The sequence below is a fragment of the Salmo salar genome, chromosome 22 (genome assembly GCF_965601325.2).
Source record: "Salmo salar chromosome 22, fSalSal1, whole genome shotgun sequence".
Lineage (NCBI taxonomy): Eukaryota > Metazoa > Chordata > Actinopteri > Salmoniformes > Salmonidae > Salmo > Salmo salar.
In genome coordinates this window covers 65,072,022-65,094,924 of record NC_138312.1, presented here as the reverse complement: position 1 = coordinate 65,094,924, position 22,903 = coordinate 65,072,022, and the positions used below count along the sequence as shown (strand labels likewise).

General features: G+C 43.1%; 1 protein-coding gene across 1 annotated transcript in view; it reads left to right on the top strand.

The window, feature by feature from the left end:
• LOC106593459 (haloacid dehalogenase-like hydrolase domain-containing 5) overlaps nucleotides 1-22,761 on the top strand; it is a 34,900-nt gene extending 12,139 nt beyond the window's left edge. Inside the window, exons 5-8 of the mRNA XM_082967774.1 lie at nucleotides 14,305-14,338; nucleotides 14,474-14,648; nucleotides 14,808-14,996; nucleotides 17,411-22,761. Coding sequence (XP_082823900.1) covers nucleotides 14,305-14,338; nucleotides 14,474-14,648; nucleotides 14,808-14,996; nucleotides 17,411-17,828 — 816 coding nt within the window. The 3' untranslated portion in view covers nucleotides 17,829-22,761. The remainder of the gene's footprint in view (nucleotides 1-14,304; nucleotides 14,339-14,473; nucleotides 14,649-14,807; nucleotides 14,997-17,410) is intronic.
• Nucleotides 22,762-22,903: the final 142 nt, after the last annotated feature.

Here is a 22,903-nt window from a genome sequence, read left to right as displayed (position 1 = left end):
AGGAAATTGTCTCCAGTTAAGGACCGTCCACAGGGTATGGCATGGCGTTGCAAAATGGAGTGATAGCCTTCCTTCTTCAAGATCCCTTTTACCCTGTACAAATCTCCCACTTTACCACCACCAAAGCAGCCCCGGACCATCACATTGCCTCCACCATGATGACAGATGGTTCAGTCCTCCAGCATCTTTTCATTTCTTCTGCGTCTCACGAATGTTCTTCTTTGTGATCCGAACACCTCAAACTTAGATTTGTTTCTCCATCACACTTTTTTCCAATCTTCCTCTTTTCAGTGTCTGTGTTCTTTTGCCCATCTTAATCTTTCTTTTCATTGGCCAGTCTGAGATATGGCTTTTTCTTTGCAACTCTGCCTGTACTTGTCCTCTTGCTCAGTTGTGCACCGGGGCCTCCCACTCCTCTTTCTATTCTGGTTAGAGCCAGTTTGCTCTGTTCTGTGAAGGCAGTAGTACACAGCGTTGCACGAGATCTTCAGTTCCTTGGCAATTTCTCTCATGGAATAGCCTCCATTTCTCAGAACAAGAATAGACTGACGAGTTTCAGAAGAAAGGTCTTTGTTTCTGGCCATTTTGAGCCTGTAATCGAACCAACAAATGCTGATGCTCCAGATACTCAACTAGTCTAAAGGCGGCCAGTTTTATTGCTTCTTTGTTTAGAAAGGTTTTCAGCTATGCTAACATAATTGCAAAAGGGTTTTCTAATGATCAATTAGCCTTTTAAAATGATAAACTTGGATTAGCTAACACAACGTGCCATTGGAACACAGGAGTGATGGTTGCTGATAATGGGCCTCTGTACGCCTATGTAGATATCCCATTAAAAATTAGCCGTTTTCAACTACAATAGTCATTTACAACATTAACAATGTCTACACTGTATTTCTGATCAATTTGATGTTATTTTAATGGACAATTTTGTTTTGCTTTTCTTTCAAAAACAAGGACATTTCTAAGTGACCCCAAACTTTTGAACGGTAGTGTAAATTTTTTCAGGTTATGGTCAATAATATCAAAAGCTGCACTGAAATCTAACAGTACAGCTCCCACAATCTTCTTATTATCAATTTCTTTCAACCAATCATCAGTAATTTGTGTCAGTGCTGTACATGTTGAGTGCCCTTCTCTATAAGCATGCTGAAATAGCATTGTATTTGGTCAAACACCGTTTTTTTCAACAGTTTGCTAAGAGCTGATAGGTCTGCTGTTAGAACCAGTAAAGACTGCTTTACTTTTCTTGGGTAGAGGAATGACTTTGGCTTCCCTCCAGGCCTGAGGACAAAGCCTTTCCTCTAGGCTCAGATTAAAGATATGACAGATAAGAGTGGCTATAGAGTCAGCTACCATCCTCTGTAGCTTTCCATCTAAGTTGTCAATGCCAGGAGGTTTGTCATTATTGATCGATAAGAATCATTTTTCCACCTCTCCCACACTAACTTTACAAAATTCAAACTTGCAATGCTTTTATTTATTTTTTTTACGCATGAGTATAATAGCTCACTTCGTTGTTGGGATTTCCTGCCTAAGTTGTGCCCACTTTGCCAATTAAGTAATCATTAAAATAATTGGCAACATCAAATGGTTTCGTGATGAATAAGCCATCTGATTCGATGAAAAATTGAGTTGAATGTGTCTTTCTGCTCATAATTTAATTTAAACACGAAGTGTTTGATCTTGGCATCATAATACAGTTTCTTCTTTTTTGTTTGTTTACTAAGATAATTTCAGCCAGTCAAATGTGCAGCCAGACTTAACTAGCCACTCTTTCAACCATACAGCGTTTCAATTCCTCGTCAATCCATGGATCCTTAACAGTCAGTGTCTTAGCAGGTTCATGTTTATCAATAATTAGAAGAAGCAATTTCATAAATTCATCTGGATGCTCCTTATTAAAATCACATCAGACCAACAAATATTTCGAACCTCATCCACGTAAAAGTCACAGCAAAGTATTTTGTATGATCTCTTTGGGTACGGATACAGCACACAGATCCCTGGGTCGCTCGTCTTTTCAGTTTTGCTGCAGCTAGCGACTGGAACGAGATTCAACAAATTGGACAGTTTTATCTCAATCTCTTCATTCAAAGACTTAATCATGGACACTCTTACTGACAGTTGTGGCTGCTTCGCGTGATGTATTGTTGTCTCTACCTTCTTGACCTTTGTGCTGTTGTCTGTGCCCAATAATGTTTGTACTAAGTTTTGTGTTGCTACCATGTTGTGTTGCTACCATGTTGTGTTGTCATGTGTTGCTACCATGCTGTGTTGTCATGTGTTGCTGCCATGCTATGTTGTTGTCTTAGGTCTCTCTTTATGTAGTGTTGTGTTGTCTCTCCTGTCGTGATGTGTGTTTTATCCTATATTCATATTTTATTTATTTTTTATTTTTAATCCTTAATAATGTAATCCCAGCCCCCGTCCCCGCAGGAGGCCTTTTGGTAGGCCGTCATTGTAAATAATAATTTGTTCTTAACTGACTTTCCTAGTTAAATAAAGGTTAAATAAATAAAAAATACAGCTTTAGAACAAAGTTCTTCAGTATTAGTACAAATGTGATCGATACATGTGGATGATATTGTTCCTGTAGTGTTTGTAACCACCCTGGTAGGTTGATTAATACCCTGAACCAGATTACAGGCACTGGTTACAGTAAGAAGCTTCCTCTTGAGCGGACAGCTTGATGAAAACCAGTCAATACTCAGGTCCCCAAGAAAGTAGACCTCTCTGTTTACATCACATACACTATGAAGCATTTCACACATATTATTTAGATACTGACTGTTAGCACTTGGTGGCCTATAGCAACACCCTTAAAGAAAAGGCTTTAGATGTGCCAAGTGAACCTGCAACCACAACACTTCAATAATACTTGACATAAGATCTTCTCTAAGTATTACAGGGATATGGCTCTGAATATATACAGCAACAACTCCGCCATAAACATTCCTGTCTCTTCTATAGATGTTATATCCTTGTATTGTTACTGATGTATCATAAAATGAATTATCTCAGTGAGTCTCAGAAATGGCTAATATATGAATGTTATCTGATGTTAGCAAGTTATTGATTTCGTTAATTTTATTTCTAAGGCTACATATATTAATATGGGCTATTTTCAGCCCTTTCCTGGGTAGCTGATCAGAGATAGACATATGAGACATCAAAAGAGGAAACAATGCAAGAGGAAAAAAAGATACATTCAGCAGTCCATTTATCAGTGTGTGTGTGTGTGTGTGTGTGTGTGTGTGTGTGTGTGTGTGTGTGTGTGTGTGTGTGTGTGTGTGTGTGTGTGTGTGTGTGTGTGTGTGTGTGTGTGTGTGTGTGTGTGTGTGTGTGTGTGTGTGTGTGTGTGTGTGTGTGTGTGTGTGTGTGCGTGCGTGCGTGCGTGTGTGTGTGTGTGTGTGCGTGCTGCGGGGTTGAAGCTACGAACCCATAGGTTCTCCTACCCCTAACAGGCTTTTGGGAGGGAGGGTGGACAATAAGCATTTCACTGTAAGGTTGTATTCTGTTGTATTCGGCGCATGTGACAAATACAATTTGCCAATCTTGCCATTAAACTCATCGATCTGACCCTGGGAGAAATGCAAACTGATCTTCAGGTCCTGAACCTCTCTGGTCAGGTCATCCATTGTTTTATTAGTTGAATCCACCAGTATTTGGATAAAACACTAAGCTATTTTCTTGTTGTTGTAACAACTGCTTGTAGAACTCTTTTTGTTTGTTTAAAAGATCCTTAACCTGTGATAGAGAGACAATCAATCACATGTATTTATAAAGCCCTTTTTACATCAGCCGATGTCACAAAGTGCTTATACAGAAACCCAGTCTAAAACCCCCAAACAGCAAGCAATGCAGGTGTAGAAGCACGGTGGCTAGGAAAAACTCCCTAGAAAGGCAGGAACCTAGGAAGCCAGGAACCTAGGAAGCAACCTAGAGAGAAACCAGGCTCTGAGAGGTGCCCAGTCCTCATCTGGCTGTGCCGGGTGGAGATTATAAGAGTACATGGCCATTTAAGGCCATATCGTTCTTCATGATGTTCAAACACTACCTCAACAGTACTCCCGCCTGCATTGGTCTTTGTCATGTCAACAACGAAGGTTATGCTGTTACTTCCAGACAAGGCAGGTTGCAGGGATGTAGACAGCCACAAGCCTGGGACAATATGCAGTCCCAGCCACAATGGCTAACCGCGTCACGGGCTGCGTTCAAGCGCTCAAGAAAACCCAGCTAGCTTAATAGGCAGCTAGCTAGCAGCTAGGCTAGCTGCTATGCCAAATTTACATTTACATTTTAGTCATTTAGCAGACGCTCTTATCCAGAGCACCTTACAGTAGTGAATGCATACATTTCATACATTTTTTTATTTTTATTTTCATATCAAATTGTATTTGTCACATGCGCCGAATAAAACAGGTGTAGTAGACCTCACAGGGAAATGCTGAATACAACAGGTGTAGTAGACCTCACAGTGAAATGCTGAATACAACAGGTGTAGTAGACCTCACAGTGAAATGCTGAATACAACAGGTGTAGTAGACCTTACAGTGAAATGCTGAATACAACAGGTGTAGTAGACCTCACAGTGAAATGCTGAATACAACAGGTGTAGTAGACCTCACAGTGAAATGCTGAATACAACAGGTGTAGTAGACCTTACAGTGAAATGCTGAATACAACAGGTGTAGTAGACCTCACAGTGAAATGCTGAATACAACAGGTGTAGTAGACCTCACAGTGAAATGCTGAATACAACAGGTGTAGTAGACCTCACAGTGAAATGCTGAATACAACAGGTGTAGTAGACCTCACAGTGAAATGCTGAATACAACAGGTGTAGTAGACCTCACAGTGAAATACTGAATACAACAGGTGTAGTAGACCTCACAGTGAAATGCTGAATACAACAGGTGTAGTAGACCTTACAGTGAAATGCTGAATACAACAGGTGTAGTAGACCTCACAGTGAAATGCTGAATAGAACAGGTGTAGTAGACCTCACAGTGAAATGCTGAATACAACAGGTGTAGTAGACCTCACAGTGAAATACTTACTTACAAGCCCTTAACCAACAGTGCAGTTTTAAGAAAATACAAAAAAAAGTAAGAGATAAGAATAACAAATAATTAAAGAGCAGCAGTAAATAACAATAGCAGGGCTATATATATATATGTAATGTGGAGGCTATATACAGGGGGGTACCGGTACAGAGTCAATGTGGAGGCTATATACAGGGGGTACCGGTACAGAGTCAATGTGGAGGCTATATACAGGGGGGTACCGGTACAGAGTCAATGTGGAGGCTATATACAGGGGGTACCGGTACAGAGTCAATGTGGAGGCTATATACAGGGGGGTACCGGTACAGAGTCAATGTGGAGGCTATATACAGGGGGGTACCGGTACAGAGTCAATGTGGAGGCTATATACAGGGGGGTACCGGTACAGAGTCAATGTGGAGGCTATATACAGGGGGTACCGGTACAGAGTCAATGTGGAGGCTATATACAGGGGGTACCGGTACAGAGTCAATGTGGAGGCTATATACAGGGGGTACCGGTACAGAGTCAATGTGGAGGCTATATACAGGGTGTACCGGTACCGAGTCAATGTGGAGGCTATATACAGGGGGTACCGGTACAGAGTCAATGTGGAGGCTATATACAGGGGGTACCGGTACAGAGTCAATGTGGAGGCTATATACAGGGGGTACCGGTACAGAGTCAATGTGGAGGCTATATACAGGGGGTACCGGTACAGAGTCAATGTGGAGGCTATATACGGGGGGGTACCGGTACAGAGTCAATGTGGAGGCTATATACAGGGGGGTACCGGTACTGAGTCAATGTGGAGGCTACATACAGGGGGTACCGGTACAGAGTCAATGTGGAGGCTATATACAGGGGGTACCGGTACAGAGTCAATGTGGAGGCTATATACAGGGGGTACCGGTACAGAGTCAATGTGGAGGCTATATACAGGGGGTACCGGTACAGAGTCAATGTGGAGGCTATATACAGGGGGTACCGGTACAGAGTCAATGTGGAGGCTATATACAGGGGGTACCGGTACAGAGTCAATGTGGAGGCTATATACAGGGGGTACCGGTACAGAGTCAATGTGGAGGCTATATACAGGGGGTACCGGTACAGAGTCAATGTGGAGGCTATATACAGGGGGTACCGGTACAGAGTCAATGTGGATGCTATATACAGGGGGTACCGGTACAGAGTCAATGTGGAGGCTATATACAGGGGGTACCGGTACAGAGTCAATGTGGAGGCTATATACAGGGGGGTACCGGTACAGAGTCAATGTGGAGGCTATATACAGGGGGTACCGGTACAGAGTCAATGTGGAGGCTATATACAGGGGGTACCGGTACAGAGTCAATGTGGAGGCTATATACAGGGGGTACCGGTACAGAGTCAATGTGGAGGCTATATACAGGGTGTACCGGTACCGAGTCAATGTGGAGGCTATATACAGGGGGTACCGGTACAGAGTCAATGTGGAGGCTATATACAGGGGGTACCGGTACAGAGTCAATGTGGAGGCTATATACAGGGGGTACCGGTACAGAGTCAATGTGGAGGCTATATACAGGGGGTACCGGTACAGAGTCAATGTGGAGGCTATATACGGGGGGGTACCGGTACAGAGTCAATGTGGAGGCTATATACAGGGGGGTACCGGTACTGAGTCAATGTGGAGGCTACATACAGGGGGTACCGGTACAGAGTCAATGTGGAGGCTATATACAGGGGGTACCGGTACAGAGTCAATGTGGAGGCTATATACAGGGGGTACCGGTACAGAGTCAATGTGGAGGCTATATACAGGGGGTACCGGTACAGAGTCAATGTGGAGGCTATATACAGGGGGTACCGGTACAGAGTCAATGTGGAGGCTATATACAGGGGGTACCGGTACAGAGTCAATGTGGAGGCTATATACAGGGGGTACCGGTACAGAGTCAATGTGGAGGCTATATACAGGGGGTACCGGTACAGAGTCAATGTGGAGGCTATATACAGGGGGTACCGGTACAGAGTCAATGTGGATGCTATATACAGGGGGTACCGGTACAGAGTCAATGTGGAGGCTATATACAGGGGGTACCGGTACAGAGTCAATGTGGAGGCTATATACAGGGGGTACCGGTACAGAGTCAATGTGGAGGCTATATACAGGGGGTACCGGTACAGAGTCAATGTGGAGGCTATATACAGGGGGTACCGGTACAGAGTCAATAGCAGGGCTATATACAGGGGTACCGGTACAGAGTCAATGTGGAGGCTATATACAGGGGGTACCGGTACAGAGTCAATGTGGAGGCTATATACAGGGGGTACCGGTACAGAGTCAATGTGGAGGTTATATACAGGGGGTACCGGTACAGAGTCAATGTGGAGGCTATATACAGGGGGTACCGGTACAGAGTCAATGTGGAGGCTATATACAGGGGGTACCGGTACAGAGTCAATGTGGAGGCTATATACAGGGGGTACCGGTACAGAGTCAATGTGGAGGCTATATACAGGGGGTACCGGTACAGAGTCAATGTGGAGGCTATATACAGGGGGTACCGGTACAGAGTCAATGTGGAGGCTATATACAGGGGGTACCGGTACAGAGTCAATGTGGAGGCTATATACAGGGGGTACCGGTACAGAGTCAATGTGAGGGGGCACTGGGGCCCCCAAACAGCTCCTCAGATCTGGCATTGGTTGGCAGGATCACTGGACAGATAGTAACGGTCCCAGCAACTGATGACAAACACGCCGCAGGATCCAAAATCAAAAGGTAGCTAGCTAGTAACCAAACTTTTTCAATAGACTTTCAAAACAACAAACCGAGCTCTCCCTCGTTCCGTGTTCAGCAGGAAGTGAAAAAGACATTTAAAGTAGTCAACATCATTACAAAAGGTCCAAAATACATCAAAGGACTATTGCATGATCGGTTGATGTTGAGTTGTGATATTTGGCAAGTGTGGCAAGGAGTACAGAAGTAGCTCATCCTAGGGTGATGTCCAATTTGTCCAGATGGTGGCATTATGAGGCGAGTGTGTGTGTGTGTGTGTGTGTGTGTGTGTGTGTGTGTGTGTGTGTGTGTGTGTGTGTGTGTGTGTGTGTGTGTGTGTGTGTTTGACTATGTGCATTTACAGTATGCATGTATGTGAAATGTTTCATAGTGAAGCACTATCAATACTCCTGATGCACCAGGTACTACTAACACTTATGCCATCTTATAACAACTGCTCAACTCACTTCAACATTTACCAACAATGAACAACAGCACCTAGCTGGAACACTGGCAACATTGCTCGCTGCTTTAATTATTGTGGGGTTCGCAAAGCAAAAGCCCCCACTTAAATCTTTGACATAATTCTCACTTTTTATTGTTATTAATGGGACTTTCGAAGCAAACGTCACATTCTAAAACGTTGTTGTTCTTTTTATTCTTCTTCTGCACGCTACTCCTCTCACACGGCTAGAAACGCCATTTAAAAACTTTAAAAATGTCCATATTCATTCACTTTAATGTGGCTAATAATTGTGACGTCATCACTTCCACTGTAAATGCAACAATGCAACTTTTGACACAAATCAGCTACTTTGACCAAAACTTACACAAAGAGTTAAAGGTTATGACATCTTCCTCTACTTCTCTGCTATTCAAATCTGGAATAATAACAGAATCAAACGTTAAAACAACCTATCAAACTGTTTAAATGACCGCAAAATTTTCTGTAACTTTTTCTAAGTGTAGTTATGTGTGTTGAAATATGTGATCTAACACAATCCAAAGTAATAAGGTTGATACTGTAGTCTATCAAAGTAATCATACACGATTATTTTTACAACATTTAAGTTTGACTACATTTAACTCTTTGCTTAAGTAAAACATTTTAAACTTCTTCAACAACTACCACAATACTACATGTTAAAGAGTCGAAGCAAATCCCATCAAATTTTTCTTCATGGAAAATTACCATCTAGTTATTATTAGGTGGGACTTGTGAAGTAAAAGTCCCCACTTTAAATCTTCGACATATGTCTTATTATTTTTCTGCATGCTACTCCTCTTACACCGTTTAAGCTACAAACACCATTCAAACTTTAAAATGTGCAGACTGGTCTGGAATAGTGTGCTTGTATAGAACTTTTTAAATGATTTATACTTTTTAAACTATACATCTTTTGGTCTTTCTTTTTGTCCATCTTCATTCATGTTAAATGGGACTTTTTTCAACATTCTAAAGCTCCCTGTTGTGACAACAACGTTTCCAACATTCACTGTAAACAACGTAACTTTTGACACATCAGATACTTTGACCAGATTGTAATCAACTTAGGCAAAACGTTAGATCATATGAAATCTTCCTCTACTTCTCTGCTTTTCAAACCTGAAATAATTACAGAATTATCTGGTACCAATCAAACGCTACAGCTGTTTAAGTGACCGCATCAACAACATTTTCTCTAACTTTTTTATAAACAACTGAACTTTTGACCACTTACCCAACAAGTTAGACAAAAAGTTAAGAGGGTGTGACATCTTCGTCTACGGCTCTCCTATTCAAATATGTTTAATATTATAATATAATATAAATATTTCAGAATAAAAATATCCGCTACGGATCTAACTATACAGCTGTTTTAGGAAATATATTAACACGTTTTTTCCAATTTGTTCCAAACAACTGCTGTTTTGACCAGTCCCCCAAAAAGCCAGCCAAAAACTTAGAGCGTATGGAATCTTCCTCTACTTCTCTGCTCTCCAAATCTGGCTTTGAACAAAAATATCTTCTACCAATAAAAAACGTTACAGTTGTTTGTAGGAGTTTAGAGTGATGAAAAAATAAGCTAGCTAACATCAGCTAGCATCTCTCTCATGTCATTGAGCAGCTCAGAGTCATTGCATTAAATAATTCACAAACAGTAATTATTGATCTGTTAAAGCTAGTGACACCAAACTAACTTTCACATGTTCAGGCTATGCTAACTTCAAATTCTCAAAAACTTTGATCAACTATAACTATATAAAATTGCATAAAATAACCCACTACGAGCAACACTTGAATCATTCAAGCAAGTGACAACCAAACCAACTTTCACTTGTTCAGGCTATCATATCCTATCAATTAATCAGGCTAACAAGCTTCACAAGCTAGCAAGCACACCACATTATCATCAGGAAATGTACTTTTCTAGTTATTGGTGAAGAAAAATAAAAATCCAATGAGATGAAAAAGATCAGGAATGTTCAGTTTAGCAACATAGTAAAGGTCCAATGGCCACACCCTCTCATGCAATACCATGCAACACTCAACACATTCAGATCGACCACACGGTGGCGCTGTAACGGGCACATGTTTATATCTCTTGATCTGGTTGACTCAGAGTGATGAAATGTGTCACACGCGCTCAGAGAGGTGAGTCTAGCTAACCTGTAGAAAATTGTTGAGTTTGACCGCATGGTGGCGCTGTTGGACAGGAAAAAAACATTCATGCAAGCTCATTGGTTCATAGTGGCCATGTTGTTTAAAGACATGCATCCATAAATGCTATATACCACATTTGGTTCCAATCGGTTAAGACATTTAAAATTGTCAATATCATTAAAAATAGTAAAAAATACATCAAAGTTATATTGCATGATCTGGAAGATTTAGAGTTCTGATATTTGCCAAGCGTGGTCAGGAGTACAGAAGTATCTCATCCTAAGGCGATGTGTCCTGATGGTTGCACAGTGGACCCACAGCTTGAACCCTGGCAAGGCTGCTTGCAGGTATATTTAGGGGTTCAAGCAGCAAAGCCGGTGAAACCCTGTTGTATTTGTTCCACTTCATTATTGTTATTATATTCCTGTTTCTACCATGTTGGTGAAGAAAAAAATAACAATTTCCATGAGATGAAAAGGCCCAGGACTTTGCAACTTAACAACATGGTAAAGGCCCCTCACCCTCTCACCCTCACCCTCTCACCCTCACCCTCACCCTCACCCTCTCACACCACATGGTAAAGGTCCTAGGGCCACACCCTCTCACCCTCTCACCCTCACCCTCACCCTCTCACCCTCACCCACACCCTCTCACCCTCACCCTCACCCTCTCACCCTCACCCACACCCTCTCACCCTCACCCTCACCCTCACCCTCTCACCCTCTCCCTCACCCTCACCCTCTCACCCTCACCCTCTCACACCACATGGTAAAGGCCCTAGGGCCACACCCTCTCACCCTCACCCTCTCACCCTCTCACACCACATGGTAAAGGCCCTAGGGCCACACCCTCTCACCCTCTCACACCACATGGTAAAGGCCCTAGGGCCACACCCTCTCACCCTCACCCTCTCACCCTCTCACACCACATGGTAAAGGCCCTAGGGCCACACCCTCTCACCCTCTCACACCACATGGTAAAGGCCCTAGGGCCACACCCTCTCACCCTCACCCTCACCCTCACCCTCTCACACCACATGGTAAAGGCCCTAGGGCCACACCCTCTCACCCTCACCCTCACCCTCTCACACCACATGGTAAAGGCCCTAGGGCCACACCCTCTCACCCTCACCCTCTCACACCACATGGTAAAGGCCCTAGGGCCACACCCTCTCACCCTCACCCTCACCCTCTCACCCTCACCCTCTCACACCACATGGTAAAGGCCCTAGGGCCACACCCTCTCACCTCACCCTCTCACACCACATGGTAAAGGCCCTAGGGCCACACCCTCTCACCCTCACCCTCACCCTCTCACACCACATGGTAAAGGCCCTAGGGCCACACCCTCTCACCCTCTCACACCACATGGTAAAGGCCCTAGGGCCACACCCTCTCACCCTCACCCTCACCCTCTCACCCTCACCCTCTCACACCACATGGTAAAGGCCCTAGGGCCACACCCTCACCCTCACCCTCTCACACCACATGGTAAAGGCCCTAGGGCCACACCCTCTCACCCTCTCACCCCACATGGTAAAGGTCCTAGGGCCACACCCTCTCACCCTCACACCACATGGTAAAGGCCCTAGGGCCACACCCTCTCACCCTCTCACACCACATGGTAAAGGCCCTAGGGCCACACCCTCACCCTCACCCTCTCACACCACATGGTAGAGGCCCTAGGGCCACACCCTCTCACCCTCACCCTCTCACACCACATGGTAAAGGTCCTAGGGCCTCACCCTCTCACCCTCTCACACCACATGGTAAAGGCCCTAGGGCCACACCCTCTCACCCTCAACCTCTCACACCACATGGTAGAGGCCCTAGGGCCACACCCTCTCACCCTCACCCTCTCACACCACATGGTAAAGGCCCTAGGGCCTCACCCTCTCACACCACATGGTAAAGGTTCTAGGGCCACACCCTCACCCTCTCACACCACATGGTAAAGGCCCTAGGGCCTCACCCTCTCACACCACATGGTAAAGGTCCTAGGGCCACACCCTCACCCTCTCACACCACATGGTAAAGGCCCTAGGGCCACACCCTCTCACCCTCTCACACCACATGGTAAAGGCCCTAGGGCCACACCCTCTCACCCTCACACCACATGGTGGCTCTATAACAAGAGATTGAAAAGTCTAAGTCATGTAATTTAGTTCATAGGTCCCTCCCCTCACAAGGAACAAATTTGCCTCAAGAACCCATAAAGTCCACCTCTGCTGTGACTGTGTTCTCCCTGTGCATGTCATGTTACTGTATATTATTGTATAGACTGGTAGTTCAGTATATTATATATATATTATATATATTTAGCACACACGTTTGTCCGGTAGCCCGAAATGTATTCAAACCACCTGAGACTGAGGGTACCCTACCCATGGTGTTACCTCTGCTGGAGCAGGGTCACATGCACAGCGATGTGAAAGGTCAGGGAGGAGATGGTGATTGAGAGTGACACTTTAGGGTGTATGTACTCTGGTGTCCAAGAAACACTTTAGGGTGTATGTACTCTGGTGTCCAAGAAACACTTTAGGGTGTATGTACTCTGGAGTCCTAGATACACTTTAGGGTGTATGTACTCTGGAGTCCTAGATACACTTTAGGGTGTATGTACTCTGGTGTCAAAGAAACACTTTAGGGTGTATGTACTCTGGTGTCAAAGAAACACTTTAGGGTGTATGTACTCTGGTGTCCAAGAAACACTTTAGGGTGTATGTACTCTGGTGTCAAAGAAACACTTTAGGGTGTATGTACTCTGGTGTCCAAGAAACACTTTAGGGTGTATGTACTCTGGTGTCAAAGAAACACTTTAGGGTGTATGTACTCTGGTGTCAAAGAAACACTTTAGGGTGTATGTACTCTGGTGTCAAAGAAACACTTTAGGGTGTATGTACTCTGGAGTCCTAGATACACTTTAGGGTGTATGTACTCTGGAGTCCTAGATACACTTTAGGGTGTATGTACTCTGGTGTCAAAGAAACACTTTAGGGTGTATGTACTCTGGAGTCCTAGATACACTTTAGGGTGTATGTACTCTGGAGTCCTAGATACACTTTAGGGTGTATGTACTCTGGTGTCAAAGAAACACTTTAGGGTGTATGTACTCTGGAGTCCTAGATACACTTTAGGGTGTATGTACTCTGGTGTCAAAGAAACACTTTAGGGTGTATGTACTCTGGAGTCCTAGATACACTTTAGGGTGTATGTACTCTGGTGTCCAAGATACACTTTAGGGTGTATGTACTCTGGAGTCCTAGATACACTTTAGGGTGTATGTACTCTGGTGTCAAAGAAACACTTTAGGGTGTATGTACTCTGGAGTCCTAGATACACTTTAGGGTGTATGTACTCTGGTGTCCAAGAAACACTTTAGGGTGTATGTACTCTGGTGTCAAAGAAACACTTTAGGGTGTATGTACTCTGGTGTCCTAGATACACTTTAGGGTGTATGTACTCTGGTGTCCAAGAAACACTTTAGGGTGTATGTACTCTGGAGTCCTAGATACACTTTAGGGTGTATGTACTCTGGAGTCCTAGATACACTTTAGGGTGTATGTACTCTAGTGCCGAAGAGACACTTTAGGGTGTATGTACTCTGGTGTCCAAGAAACACTTTAGGGTGTATGTACTCTGGTGTCAAAGAAACACTTTAGGGTGTATGTACTCTGGAGTCCTAGATACACTTTAGGGTGTATGTACTCTGGTGTCCAAGAAACACTTTAGGGTGTATGTACTCTGGAGTCCTAGATACACTTTAGGGTGTATGTACTCTGGAGTCCAAGAAACACTTTAGGGTGTATGTACTCTGGTGCCCTGAATGTTATTCTACTCTTGTTGCAGTCTTCACCTATTGTGAACCTCCCTGTAGTTCAAGGTAAGAAGCATATTGTTCATATCATAGTACATTTTCTCCAAATAATGGTTCTACATGTAGAATAATGTTTCAGATTTATAAGAAAAGTATAAACTCACGATTTAATGATGTTGTTTTTTCTTCCCCTGGTCGCAGCGGTCATCCTGTTCGGCGAGCCAATCCGATGGGAGACCAATCTGCAGCTGATCATTGATGTGTTGCTGACCAATGGGAGCCTGGGTAACGCCCATGAGATGCGTCACTCCGCCCACCTGCCGCTGCTGGCCTGTAACATGGACCTGATGTGGATGGCCGAGGCCCAGTCTCCACGGTAACAAGTCACTGAGAAAGTGACATGGAACAATGGTTGACAAATGTTTTGGTCACACTGTCTGTCATTGTGTGTGTGTGTGTGTGTGTGTGTGTGTGTGTGTGTGTGTGTGTGTGTGTGTGTGTGTGTGTGTGTGTGTGTGTGTGTGCGCTTGCGTAGGTTTGGCCACGGGATGTTCCTTGTGTGTCTGGAGAACATCTACAGGAAGATAACGGGTCAGGAGCTGAAGTACGAAGCTCTGATGGGGAAACCTTCTGAACTAACATATCACTTCGCTGAGTACCTCATCAGGGAGCAGGCTGCAGAGAGAGGCTGGAGGACACCTATAAGAACACTCTACGCTATCGGGTAATAACCCCATCAGAACACTCTACGCTATCGGGTAATAACCCCATCAGAACACTCTACGCTATCGGGTAATAACCCCATCAGAACACTATCGGGTAATAACCTCATCAGAACACTATCGGGTAATAACCTCATCAGAACACTATCGGGTAATAACCCCATCAGAACACTCTACGCTATCGGGTAATAACCCCATCAGAACACTATCGGGTAATAACCCCATCAGAACACTATACACTATCGGGTAATAACCTCATCAGAACACTCTACGCTATCGGGTAATAACCCCATCAGAACACTATCGGGTAATAACCCCATCAGAACACTCTACGCTATCGGGTAATAACCCCATCAGAACACTCTACGCTATCGGGTAATAACCCCATCAGAACACTCTACGCTATCGGGTAATAACCTCATCAGAACACTATCGGGTAATAACCTCATCAGAACACTATCGGGTAATAACCCCATCAGAACACTATCGGGTAATAACCTCATCAGAACACTCCACGCTATCGGGTAATAACCCCATCAGAACACTCCACGCTATCAGGATAGAACCTAAACCCATCAGAACACTCTACACTATCGGGATAGAACCTAAACCCATCAGAACACTATACACTATCGGGTTAGAACCTAAACCCATCAGAACACTCTACACTATCGGGATAGAACCTAAACCCATCAGAACACTCTACACTATCGGGATAGAACCTACACCCATCAGAACACTCTACACTATCGGGATAGAACCTAAACCCATCAGAACACTATACACTATCGGGATAGAACCTAAACCCATCAGAACACTATACACTATCGGGATAGAACCTACACCCATCAGAACACTCTACACTATCGGGATAGAACCTAAACCCATCAGAACACTATACACTATCGGGATAGAACCTAAACCCATCAGAACACTCTACACTATCGGGATAGAACCTACACCCATCAGAACACTATACACTATCGGGATAGAACCTAAACCCATCAGAACACTATACACTATCGGGATAGAACCTAAACCCATCAGAACACTCTACGCTATCGGGTAATAACCCCATCAGAACACTCTACGCTATCGGGTAATAACCCCATCAGAACACTATCGGGTAATAACCTCATCAGAACACTATCGGGTAATAACCCCATCAGAACACTATCGGGTAATAACCTCATCAGAACACTCCACGCTATCGGGTAATAACCCCATCAGAACACTCCACGCTATCAGGATAGAACCTAAACCCATCAGAACACTCTACACTATCGGGATAGAACCTAAACCCATCAGAACACTATACACTATCGGGTTAGAACCTAAACCCATCAGAACACTCTACACTATCGGGATAGAACCTAAACCCATCAGAACACTCTACACTATCGGGATAGAACCTACACCCATCAGAACACTCTACACTATCGGGATAGAACCTAAACCCATCAGAACACTATACACTATCGGGATAGAACCTAAACCCATCAGAACACTATACACTATCGGGATAGAACCTACACCCATCAGAACACTCTACACTATCGGGATAGAACCTAAACCCATCAGAACACTATACACTATCGGGATAGAACCTAAACCCATCAGAACACTCTACACTATCGGGATAGAACCTACACCCATCAGAACACTATACACTATCGGGATAGAACCTAAACCCATCAGAACACTATACACTATCGGGATAGAACCTAAACCCATCAGAACACTATACACTATCGGGATAGAACCTAAACCCATCAGAACACTCTACACTATCGGGATAGAACCTAAACCCATCAGAACACTATACACTATCGGGATAGAACCTAAACCCATCAGAACACTATACACTATCGGGATAGAACCTAAACCCATCAGAACACTCTACACTATCGGGATAGAACCTAAACCCATCAGAACACTCTACACTATCGGGATAGAACCTAAACCCATCAGAACACTATACACTATCGGGATAGAACCTAAACCCATCAGAACACTCTACACTAATCGGGATAGAACCTAAACCCATCAGAACACTATACACTATCGGGATAGAACCTAAACCCATCAGAACACTCTACACTATCGGGATAGAACCTAAACCCATCAGAACACTACACGTCTACGCCGTCGGGTAAGGAACCACGGGAGACAGCAAAACACTAGAGCACAAACCGATCTGAGACAAAGCTGTAAGAAACCCTACGCTTCACTCTAATCTACGTAGTAATGCTGTAGTGATACTGTATTAACATGTTACACCTATGTAGTAATGCTGTAGTGATACTGTATTAACATGCTACACCTATGTAGTAATGCTGTAATGATACTATTGACATGTTATTAGATACCCTGTTCCCTTCTAACTAGTGTCCAACCTTTATTCCATCTAACAAAGAGACAACCTGATGACAGATATCTATGGAGCCAACCTGTACAACCGCTATCTGGAGCAGAGGGTCCGGACCAGGCAGACTGCCGCCCAAGTAGTGCAGGCCACGGTGGAGGGTACAGGGGGCGGAGGGTCCCCTAAAGCCCTTCTCCAGGACCAGGACATGGAGACGGCCTTGGAGAGCGAGCTGGCTTCCCCCTCCGCCACCTCCTGTAAATCCCTGCTGGTATGTACCGGTGTCTATAACCCCCACAGCGAGGTGCCGGCTGATGCCAGCCACAGCGTCACCGAGACTGTGTTTCATGGTCACCGGGACTTCCGCTTCGACCCGTCGCTGATGGAACCAGGACACATCGTACAGGACGTACACAACGCTGTGGAACTCATCTGTGAACAGGAGAACTTTGTCTCTACTAGGCATTGACCTCCAGAATAGCATTCGAGTTTAACTTTGTATCTGTACGTCCAAGATGACCCTATTCCCTGTGTAGTTCAAAAGATAGGGAATATGGGGCCATTTCATATTTGTATATCAGATCCCAGTGAGGATGGTTTCAGGGTTAAAAACTGAGGAAGTAGAAACAGTAGAAACAGTAGAAACAGTAGAAACAGTAGAAACAGTAGAAACAGTAGAAACAGTAGAAACAGTAGAAACAGTAGAAACAGTAGAAACAGTAGAAACAGTAGAAACAGTAGAAACAGTAGAAACAGTAGTCTGAGACTGTAGAAACAGTAGAAACAGTAGAAACAGTAGAAACAGTAGTCTGAGACTGTAGATACAGTAGAAACAGTAGAAACAGTAGAAACAGTAGAAACAGTAGTCTGAGACTGTAGAAACAGTAGAAACAGTAGAAACAGTAGAAACAGTAGAAACAGTAGTCTGAGACTGTAGAAACAGTAGAAACAGTAGAAACAGTAGAAACAGTAGAAACAGTAGTCTGAGACTGTAGAAACAGTAGAAACAGTAGAAACAGTAGAAACAGTAGAAACAGTAGAAACAGTAGTCTGAGACTGTAGAAACAGTAGAAACAGTAGATACAGTAGTCTGAGACTGTAGAAACAGTAGAAACAGTAGTCTGAGACTGTAGAAACAGTAGAAACAGTAGAAACAGTAGATACAGTAGATACAGTAGAAACAGTAGAAACAGTAGTCTGAGACTGTAGAAACAGTAGAAACAGTAGAAACAGTAGATACAGTAGATACAGTAGAAACAGTAGAAACAGTAGTCTGAGACTGTAGAAACAGTAGAAACAGTAGAAACAGTAGATACAGTAGATACAGTAGAAACAGTAGTCTGAGACTGTAGAAACAGTAGAAACAGTAGAAACAGTAGAAACAGTAGAAACAGTAGAAACAGTAGTCTGAGACTGTAGAAACAGTAGAAACAGTAGTCTGAGACTGTAGAAACAGTAGAAACAGTAGAAACAGTAGAAACAGTAGAAACAGTAGTCTGAGACTGTAGAAACAGTAGAAACAGTAGAAACAGTAGAAACAGTAGAAACAGTAGTCTGAGACTGTAGAAACAGTAGAAACAGTAGAAACAGTAGAAACAGTAGAAACAGTAGAAACAGTAGTCTGAGACTGTAGAAACAGTAGAAACAGTAGATACAGTAGTCTGAGACTGTAGAAACAGTAGAAACAGTAGTCTGAGACTGTAGAAACAGTAGAAACAGTAGAAACAGTAGATACAGTAGATACAGTAGAAACAGTAGAAACAGTAGTCTGAGACTGTAGAAACAGTAGAAACAGTAGAAACAGTAGATACAGTAGATACAGTAGAAACAGTAGAAACAGTAGTCTGAGACTGTAGAAACAGTAGAAACAGTAGAAACAGTAGATACAGTAGATACAGTAGAAACAGTAGTCTGAGACTGTAGATACAGTAGAAACAGTAGTCTGAGACTGTAGATACAGTAGAAACAGTAGAAACAGTAGTCTGAGACTGTAGAAACAGTAGAAACAGTAGATACAGTAGTCTGAGACTGTAGAAACAGTAGAAACAGTAGAAACAGTAGGAACAGTAGGGACAGTAGTCTGAGACTGTAGAAACAGTAGAAACAGTAGAAACAGTAGAAACAGTAGAGTCAGTTTAGTCTGAGACTGTAGATACAGTAGAAACAGTAGAGTCTGAGACTGTAGAAACAGTAGAGTCTGAGACTGTAGATACAGTAGAAACAGTAGAGTCTGAGACTGTAGAAACAGTAGAAACAGTAGAAACAGTAGAGTCAGTTTAGTCTGAGACTGTAGATACAGTAGAAACAGTAGAGTCTGAGACTGTAGAAACAGTAGAGTCTGAGACTGTAGATACAGTAGAGTCTGAGACTGTAGATACAGTAGAAACAGTAGTCTGAGACTGTAGATACAGTAGAAACAGTTTAGTCTGAGACTGTAGAAACAGTAGTCTGAGACTATAGATACAGTAGAAACAGTAGAGTCTGAGACTGTAGATACAGTAGAAACAGTTTAGTCTGAGACTGTAGAAACAGTAGAAACATAATTCTAGAAATTTTCCAGATTGACTGACCTTCATGTCTTAAAGTAATGATGGACTGTTGTTTCTCTTTGCTTATTTGAGCTGTTCTTGCCATAATGTGGACTTGGTCTTTTACCAAATAGGGCTATCTTCTGTATACCACCCCTAACTTGTCACAACACAACCGATTGGCTCAAACGCATTAAGAAGGAAAGAAATTCCACAAATGATCTTTTAACAAGGCACACCTGTTAATTGAAATGCATTCCAGGTGACTACCTCATGAAGCTGGTTGAGATAATGTCAAGCGTGTGCAAAACTGTCATCAAGGCAAAGGGTGGCTACTTTGAAGAATCTCAAATATAAAATATATTTTGATTTGTTTAACAGTTTTTTGGTTACTACATGATTCCATATGTGTTATTTCATAGTTTTGATGTCTTCACTATTATTCTACAATGTAGAAAATAGTAAAAAATAAAGAAAAACCCTGGAATGAGTAGGTGTGTCCAAATGTTCGACTGGTACTATATTTGATCAGGTTACTTTTCAAAGCGATTGAAAAGCAGGTAGACTTTGCATTGAGGGCAGGTAGATACCAGATATGTGATAGCATGATCTTCTAACAGCTTGTGGTACGTTAGATGAGTTAGATTATGGTAACCTAGTGGTTTAAGCGTTGGGCCAATAACCCGAAAGGTTGCGGGATTGAATCCCAGAGCTGACAAGGTAAAAATCTGTCATTCTGCCCCTGAGCAAGGCAGTTAACCCACAAACTGTTAACCCACTGTTCCCCGGGCCCTGAGCAAGGCAGTTAACCCACTGTTCCCCGGGCCCTGAGTAAGGCAGTTAACCCACTGTTCCCCGGGCCCTGAGTAAGGCAGTTAACCCACTGTTCCCCGGGCCCTGAGCAAGGCAGTTAACCCACTGTTCCCCGGGCCCTGAGTAAGGCAGTTAACCCACTGTTCCCCGGGCCCTGAGTAAGGCAGTTAACCCACTGTTCCCCGGGCCCTGAGCAAGGCAGTTAACCCACTGTTCCCCGGGCCCTGAGCAAGGCAGTTTACCCACTGTTCCCTGGGCGCCGAAGACGTGGGTGTCGATTAAGGCAGCCCCCCCACACCTCTCTGATTCAGAGGGGTTGGGTAAAATGTGGAAGACACATTTCAGTTGAAAGCATTCAGTTGTACAACTGACAAGGTATCCCCACCTTCCCTTAATTGTAAATAACTGCATTGACTGTACTGAAAACAAAAGCAACAATGCACTATTAGAGAGTAGTAAGTCTTTGTGCTGTATATCTGAATGGGTCTGACCGATCGTAAACAGTACAGCGTGGCTGCCTGTATTAGCTGTTATACCATGGCCAGATAGGTCTAGGCCTGTCCCTGGTCAGATAATGGTTTCATATGCACGTATGATGTCAGGACATGCCATCAGAAATGAACACATTAGAGTAGAATAGTGCAGAAGTCTTCTAGAACAATCCTGTCCTGTATGCAGTAAAACATCCAGTCATTGAGTATGGTTTTATTTTATAGTGCCTTAACTTGTAAATAAGCTGAAAGATATTTTATACTTACACTAAGTACATATGTTCACATATTTGTGCATCTCATAGAATCTGCAATGTATGCATTTATATTACTGTATTTCATTGTATGAATTGCCAATAAGTAATCTTTTCCATGTATAAAATGTTAAGTTAACAAATTAAATGTCAAGGTATTTATACGGATTAAAGATATTGTAACTTTATTGAAGACAGATACTGTGATTATGGCACATCAGCCACGTTTATACCTGGTTCTAATTTGCGTCCTTTGTCCTTGTCTTGTCCACATTCTGATTGTGCCCACATTTTTAGACGATTAAAAGACGCATTGTGAACTGATTTTGATCAGATCTTATAAGTGTAAACAGGCAAGATCAGGACAAGATCCGGATGAAAGACACGTTAGCAGCAGGTATAAACGGGGCTAGAGAAGGTGACCACTGAATAGTAACTGCATGTATAGGCTATGATATTTATTTTATTAACAAGTTAAGATTAACAATATTTATCTAATTTGCTATTGTTGATAAAAGACAAATAACCTGAACTGGTTTCCCTCAGTCCCTCAAAAGCCCACCAATAGTACTGCAACCATCAAACCAAAGAAAAGGTCTTCCTAAGATAATGACATGAACAGATCAGGTTCAGAATACAAAGACGAAAAACAAACATTCACTGATGACAACACCTCACTCTTATAAAAAAATGTGGAATAACTGAATAGTTACACATTATGATTCCATTGTCTATTCTCACTTCTGTCTCTCCACAACTCAATAACAGAGAAAGGCACTCTGTTCATCTAGAACAGGGGTTCTCAAATACTATTCCAGTAGGTCCTGTCACACAAATGTCCTTGGTGGCAAAGGTCCGGATTGATATTGTCATTTATCGACGTAGTAAACCCCCACCTCACAACCCATGCAACCTCAAACTGTAAAAAAAAAAAAAATATTGTTGCAGAGAGAATTAGCCATTCTAAAGGTTTCCATTTTAAAGCTAATTTATTCAATTCTACACATTATGCCATGAAGCAAAGGGAAAATGTTTCCATTTTAAAGCTAATTTATTCAATTCTACACATTATGCCATGAAGCAAAGGGAAAATGTTTCCATTTTAAAGCTAATTTAACATTTTCCATGTCTTATTTGTGTTCATATGATACCAGTAGTCGAATCCCGACCAAATTCTTAATTGGTATTTTTTTGGAACCACAGTCCGTAATGTGTGGTCATGTGCGTCAAAGGACATAACTATAACCCAAAGGACATAACCCTAACCCAAAGGACATAACCCTAACCCAAAGGACATAACCCAAAGGACATAACCCTCCCGGCTACCCACCCAAAGGACATAACCCTAACCCAAAGGACATAACCCGGTCCCTAACCCAAAGGACATAACTCTAACCCAAAGGACATAACTCTAACCCAAAGGACATAACCCAAAGGACATAACCCTAACCCAAAGGA